We start from the raw sequence: 7,785 nt of genomic DNA on the forward strand, positions 1-7,785 counted from the left end.
GTACCAAACATACAAAGCTATGGAGCATTGAGAAACAGAGAAACATGCTCAGACTGCAGAGGGACTGTAAGGGCTCATTTATGCTCCCTTTACGTACGAAAATGTATACGTCCGTTTCAAACGATGTTACCGTCACTGCCCACATACTTCCATGCGCCCTTTACGTTGGCATGGATGTTAACCAATATATCCACCAGGAGGCAGCCCAGCGTCAAAAGTTTATGACAACACCAAACTCAAAAACAAACATGGCGACTGTGGAGGAGATATTGATAATGTACCTCTTGCATAAAAGACAAAAACAGAGGCAGCGTTGTAGGAGGCGGTGGTCGGTGAGGCCGTTAAATACATCGCAACTGGAGGACGGAGAATTCTTTTCTCTAGTAGGCCTACTGCCGATGAGAGAAATTGTTATTTCTTCTTTGTGTCTGACTAGAGCTACGTATCGGATAGTAACAGCAACACTGCCCCCACGGTTCCTGGTGGTACTGCTCCGTTTGGCCCGTATCCGTAAGCTTTATGGAAACGTGCAGAAATACGGACGAAATGAACGCGGAGCACGGACAGAAGGCTCCGTCTGTATCCGGATCCGTATTTAACGTTGAGCATAAATGAGCCCTTAGAATGAGTGTCTGTGGCATTGAACAATATACCATTGTTTCTGATGCAGACTCCCCCAAACCTGAAACTACTTGCCAATGTGCAGAGACCTCACCCCACCGGGCTACATGATGTGCTACATCATATCTTAATAATGTTTTCTGGTGTGAAAAGCTCAATAGAGAAAACTGCTGCTGAGGAGAGAATGACATATGGTTATTAGAGAGTCATGTGACTTAATGACCCCAAACCTGTAATGGTGTGTTCACACCGAACGCACAGCGAATTTTAGCATCATGTTACTTTGGTAGATTCAGCTGCTGTGTTTTTAGGAGTATCTTACAACTGGCAAATATTCACCCTTAACAGCTGTACTAATGTTTATGCTATCTGAGTTGTGGCTGGTTTTGAGGCTTATGTAACCACTGTTCAAACCGTGGCAAGTTTAAGATACATTAGTAAACTATAACTATAAAATGAAGGGGTAATGAGGTTTTGTTGCCTCTTGCAGCAGCTGTAGACAGAAAAAAATAACTCACTAGGCTGACTGCTGGTAACTTTTAAGGTGGAACGTTTACTTGTAATGTTACTCAGTGCATGAGTTGTTGACGTGAATCCATTAACACACCTTAAATTTCAGTATGACAACTCTGACCATTTTATTAGTTTTTATTGACATAAAATTTTAGTAATGAGTGTATCTTCAAGAATTTAAAATACAAATTTATTTAGACCTGATCATGCATATATAGTTGCATATGCAGTACATACTTTATACATTTTTTCCTACATTCTAATCCTCACTTGGAGATCACTACACCCTGAGCTTGCCTGAGAGGGACCAAATGCGCAAATCTGCTATTTTTAAATATCCCATGGAGAGAGACTTTCACTGCAACCCTATTTTGTTCTGAAAATGTTGGCATGTAACTTTGTTCTGTGGAGGATAAACAAGGTGCAGACTTTCCTCTGTGTCACCAGTGATGAAGAAATACAGCGAGTGCTGGACGTAACAGTGAGTGACAATAACCCCACCCACATTTAAGAGTACTGTTTGCAGTGAAAACGTTAAACGGACCTAGGGTCTAGGTACCATGTCTGAAGGGTTACTTTTGGTTCCAAAGGTACTATACTGAAAGTGTGTGATGGCATTGGGGCTTTGGTTTGCAGTGGTTTGGCTTTTTTGAAAGGCGCTATATAAATTAAAGTTATTATCATTAGTATTATTATTATTAAAGTGCAACCAATAGCTAGAATCATGTGATGTAAACATGGTGCCCGGAGGCTCCTTGCTCTGGACCAGCATAAACCAAGACAGTAACAATCTATTATTTTCATAGTATCACAGCAGCACATTGCTGCTTTATTCCCTTCATTGTTATCTTTCCACAATAAAAGATCAACTTAAGTCACTCAGAGCATTTTTCTAAGAAGCAACTCAACAAAATAACATAAGTCACAAATGCATATTTTCAGAACTTAACATGTAGACCTATCGCTTCACTCAATAATCTCTGAGCCCTCTCCTTGTCTGTTCGGTCCCTGTACAGTACTGACTGAGAGCGGTAGAGTTCCAGGTGCCCACAGATGACAACAATAACTTTGTCTTTCATTACTGAATCTCGGTAACATCAGAAGAGTTTTTTTAGGTTTTCACAATACAGTGTCACCCAAATTTCCCGCTTAAGTAGTAAGTAGTGCGAATTTTATGTCTTTGTGTCACTGTTGTCGCATCATTTACGTCACCTGCTTTTTGAGATAACGTTCTTTAAAAAAGCCAGAAAAAAATGAGAATTACAAAGGAATATAAAATTCATTTCTGTTACATCTGAAGGGAACACATTTAAAGTAATTTGTATAGTTATCTCATTTATTTTTGTGTTGGTCTTTGGATTGTGTACCTAAAATGATAAACTCCTGAACTGATAGGTGAATGCATTGTATTCCAGGTATGTTATGAAACTGATGGATAATAACTTGCAATAATAATTTTTTTATGCAGGTGTAGTTTTGTGTAACTAACATATGATGTTGGTTTTGTCTATAATAGATAATAATCATAAAAAACAAACAAAAAAGAATTATACAGTTGCTTTTTATAAGCCTTTAGATTTAGATGTATTTTCCATTAAGGTTTAAGTTGTAGTTTTTCCTTCTAAGGAGGGCACACCGAACTGAGAACTGCTTGTTACATCACACAATAGTGAGGTAGTAAGGATGAAGCTGTCGAGGAAGACAGCAGCCTCTTCCTAACACAGCTGTCCATATTATTCTGTTTAGTGTTAAGTGCTCTCTACTAAGCAGATGCTGGTGGTGCCAGCACTCCCAGCGTCTTGTTTCCTCATCTATATTTCATTCATCAACATGTGGGCAGTCAGTGCTGTTCCACTTGGAAATCATCTTATACATATCCATCTATTTTCAGAGGCTTACTGTTAGTGGAATATGTTTGAATGTTTCCTCCTTTTCTTTCATGTATTTTGTGTTGCCCCCTACTTTTCATGTAGTGTAGATCAGTATTGTGAGTAAAAGCCACCTTTCATCCTTGCTTTGTCTGTATGGGCTGGAATGTTGGAAAAGAAAATGTATGTTTTAGAGATGTTTCCTTTGAGTAGTACAATCTTGGACATCTAAAGTAAAGGTAATGGTGAAATCTAAACTAAAAATGTAGCTGTAAAGTTAATGAAATACTTTCTACACTGTTTGACAGCAGCTCATATTTATTTTAAATCTTGTGCCAGCACTTCATTAAAGCTACAGCATATTACATTATTACATTATGACTGAAATAGTCATAGCTGAATCATTAAATGAAATGGAAAATATCTTCTCTGGCTTTGTTTCATGCAGGTTTCCCTGCCCGACATGTTTGACAGACCTCAGGATGATGAACAGAATTTATAGTTTCGTGGATTTTGTACATACTGTAGATCTGTCCACCCAGGAGTTTGTAATAATGGACCTGTCAAAGGCTTTGTGAGGTTGAAGATGTTGAGGGCAATTTTCTTGATCACCACTATCTGATTTTTTGTCTTCTCTTGAAATGACCAATGCTGTCTTTCTCTGTGTCTTTCAGTTGTCCCTAGGGGATGAACAGTGTGAAGTGACGCGGAACGGCTATGAGTCGAAGGAGCTGGTGTACTTAGTTCATATTTACTGCCAGGTAAGACTCCACTGGGTTTGATGGTGCAGTCATACAGAAATACAGATACTGTACATGCCTAACCTCCCACAACATGCATACACTTAGATATAATAACATACAGACTCCCACACAGACTCTACTTCATCTGCAACAACAACACACACACACACACACACACACACACACACACACACATACCGGCATTTGTAAAAATATATAAATGCTTTTTACTTCGTCTAAAAACTCATTAGAAGTGATTTCCATCCCACAAATGATGGTTCAGCACAACCTGTTCAGATACCTAGCATAGTCATCTCTTTGAGCAGAATGCTGGCTCAGACTCAAACATTTCTGAAACACCTAACTTATTGTTTCAAAAATCCAAGTTATGTGGGACTTTGGAACTGAATTGAGAAGAGATGTGGATGAATGCCAGGATGGGTGAGGGATTCTGAAGAATGAAACAGGCTTCAGAGTGTGAATTCTTCAAACGCTGAGCTATTACAAAATACTGTACATATGTTTTCACATATTTGATGATATTACCTCGGCAGAATTTTTGGATTTAATTCCTCATGTTGATCTGCTGGAGGGTAGGCTGCAATGTTTTCTGTTTTTAGATATTTCTGCATCATTATTGAAAACTGTATCATTCATTGCAACAATTACTGGTGGCGGAATCCACCAAGTATCATTTTTATGCCTACATGCCAGCGATAGCTGTAACCAGAGATATTATGTTTTTAGGTTGCATGTCCGTCTGTCCGTCTGTCTGTCCAACCATCCAACCATACGTCCGTACACTGGTATGTCAGTACATCGGTACGTTCGATCCCTACTTGTGAACATGGTATCTCAAGAATGCCTTTAGGAAATTTCTTCATATTTAGCACAAATGTCCCCCTCAACTCAACGATGAACCTACTAGATTTTGATAGTCAAAGGTCAAGGTCAATGTGACTTTGCATCCCTCTTATTCTCATGAGCGCAGTATCTCATGAATGCCTTTAGGGAATTTTGTTCAAATTTTGCACAAATGTTCACTTGAACTCAACGATGAACTAATTAGATTTTCGTTTGTAAAAGTCTAGGTCACTGTGACCTTGCATTTGTCTCATTCTAGTGACAATGATATCTCAAAAACACCTTGAAGGAATTTCTTAAGATTTGGCACAAAAGAACACTTGGACTGAAGAATAAACTGATTGGAATTTGTTGGTTAAAGGTCAAAGGTCACTGTGACCTCACAAAACATGTTTTTGGCTAGTATTCAAGAATTCATTTGCTCATTATGACAAACTTCACACCAATGTCTAATTCTATATAATGATGAAGTGATGACATTTTATAACCAAAAGGTCAAAGGTCACCTTCACTGTAACATCATAATGTTCTGCAAAAACATTTTTCTGGCCATTACTCACTGTCATATCTCGGGGACAGAAGGGGAGCCATTTAGTCATATACTGAATTAGTGACACTAATCTTGGGTGTCCACCTTGAAAATGTGCTGATTGTGTAGATTTTCTGTGCTGCTGGGAGAAAGCATCCATGTTCTCACAGACAAAAAAACTGTAAGGGAAACTTGACTGGTACGTGGAGGCATACAACCATGGGGCAGTAATTCTAGTTTATTATTGTGGGTAGAGGCCTCATGGAGTGTTCCCTTCATGTGGCACTACTGTGTCCATGGTGTTCTCCTTACAGCAGTGCATTCATTGCTCAGTGTCATCCCAGAGGTTTTGTCAATGTAGAAAAGTTGGCTCTTAAGTTGGTCATCTTTAAAATTCCTATTTAAGGAGGGATGTCAGAGTAACGTTACAGCCAAATTATTTATGATAACATCATATAATTTTGCAAGAAATTTGACTAACTCAAAATTGGGCATAGCCTTAAAGTAGAACACACATGCACACCAGCTGCTTAGAAGCTTTGCCCCAGCCTCCTCCAGTGACATTTTTCATTCTGGTTTCATGCATTTCCCTCCACAGATCATATTCCATTTGCACGACCTTGGCAATGCCACACAAGAATGTGGCTATGTACTTGGAAATTCCAACTTATTACAGCCATCGGAAAAATGCTAAAGCTACACTAGTGCTATTTGAAAATGGAAAAAAATGGCAAAGAGTTGGCCTTGAATTCTACACTCAGAGCTTTAAACAGAGAAAGTAGCACAGCTCAGTGAGATTGGTTCAGTTCCACAGACCCAGAAAGGGGGGGGTAACTAGAAGCACCGTCTGAAAGTGGGGCAGGACAGCATAAAGAGTTCCCCGGGCCCTCCCAGTGTGTCTTTACCAGCCAGCACTTTTAAAACAGCACTAGAATCAGTGGGCTGAGTGGTGCACTGCAGTCCCGTCGCACAAGCCCTGGCCTCGGTACAGAAGGATCTTTCTAGGCCAAATCAAAGCGAAAGACTTTTTCCACCACTAGTCTCTCTCAGTGGGTTTTGTGGTTTGGAGCCCCGTCTTACTGGATGAAAAAGAAACAACAAATCCATGGAAGAACTCTTAGATTTTTTTGGAAGAAAAGTTACATTTAATATGGTGGATTGAGGGCAAAATTCTCGAGGTTTGCACTTGCACTGTTGGCATTTAATCACTGCATTTTACTATGAAGGGCTGAGTAAGCTGTTGATGTTCTTTGTTGTGAAGACATTTCCACTATCAAAGTATACAAGTCCATGAGAGAACTGATTGCCATTTTCTTTTTTTCTGTTTTTTTTTAGACTGCGCCATTGTGTTAGAGGCATGAAAAGACTGTCTGTGGGGACAAAAACAGAAGGGACAATCCCAGAGAATAAAGGAAGCAGAGGAGTCACAACAGTGTTGGCTGATAAAGGGTTTAGTGGGCTTGTCTTTATGCTGATACAGAGGCTTGTGGCTCTTCTTGGAATGTTATCCACAAAGTTCAATTACTAGCAACAAAAATAATGGTGTCAGCATTTGACCTTGAGCTTTTGACAATACCAGACAACACTGCTTTGGTTTATTAAGGTGCTACATCAGATAATAGCCATTAGATATCTGGCACCTTAGCTGCTAAGTGCTTCACTATTTTCACCAGCTGGTCACTAACTTTGTCTGCTGTTTTGTGCTGAGCAGGTAGTGTACAGTGGGTTCACAGAGCTTTTTCACTGAAAACAGCTGTCTGCATGATGCAGATGAGAGTGGTTAGAGTTAACCAAAACAGTACAGTTGCAGGCTGTATAACAAAAACAACGAGCTGTGAGACATTAAAATGCTCTGCAGAGCTGAGGGGAACTGCACAGTCAGGTCTGGGTTTCCATGGTCATGGGAAACCTGGAAAGTTATGGAATTTCACAATCCCATTTTCCAGGCCTGGAAAAGTCATAGGATTAGCAAAAATCATTGAAGGTTATGGAAGAGTCATGGAATTTTTGTGTGTAATGAAATTGTTACAGTAGTCTTTCATGGATAACATTTTTTAAAATGTAACATAATGGCCGTCTCTCCCTCTGTATACGCCAGCTAATTAGGGGCCGGGCAGCCTAAGCTGCCAGAACCCTATTGATATCCTGCATCTTCTTCTTCTTCTTCTTCTTCTTCTTCTTCTTCTTCTTCTTCTTCTTCCGAGGAAATCCTACTTCCCATGCGCGAAAAATCACCAAACTTTGCACAAAGGTCCAGTCCCAAGCCAGAGACTTTTGTACATTTAAACCAGGGCTCAACAATAACGATTGCCCGATTGCCCGGGGCAAGTAAAACGCAAGGTCGGGCATGTAAACTAACAACTCACTTGCCCAATCGGGCAAGTTGCTAAAAATAGTAAAAGTTAATAACTAATTGATAAAATAAATGTATTTTAAAACGTGCTCCTTCGGCTCTGATGCAGCGGTCTCTCTATGGGGTGCCGTTTGTAAAGTGTCTCACGCTGAAAATAACATCAACATTTTGCCACATTTAGCTTCAAACAATGTTTAAAAAAGTATTGTGAATTTTTTAACGTCACCTTTTACCACATTTACAGCAATATTTGTTAACTTAGAAATATATTAAATAGTTAAATCTAAATATTAA

At 39.5% G+C, this 7,785-nt stretch overlaps 1 protein-coding gene across 6 annotated transcripts in view; it reads left to right on the forward strand.

The window, feature by feature from the left end:
• Positions 1 to 7,785, forward strand: part of arhgap32b (Rho GTPase activating protein 32b) — a 210,987-nt gene that overhangs the window by 130,010 nt on the left and 73,192 nt on the right. For all 6 annotated transcript variants that reach the window (XM_050035211.1, XM_050035231.1, XM_050035236.1 and 3 more), the window contains one exon: positions 3,677 to 3,763. In XM_050035211.1, coding sequence (XP_049891168.1) covers positions 3,677 to 3,763 — 87 coding nt within the window. The remainder of the gene's footprint in view (positions 1 to 3,676; positions 3,764 to 7,785) is intronic.

Source organism: Epinephelus moara, chromosome 3 (assembly GCF_006386435.1).
Source record: "Epinephelus moara isolate mb chromosome 3, YSFRI_EMoa_1.0, whole genome shotgun sequence".
Lineage (NCBI taxonomy): Eukaryota > Metazoa > Chordata > Actinopteri > Perciformes > Serranidae > Epinephelus > Epinephelus moara.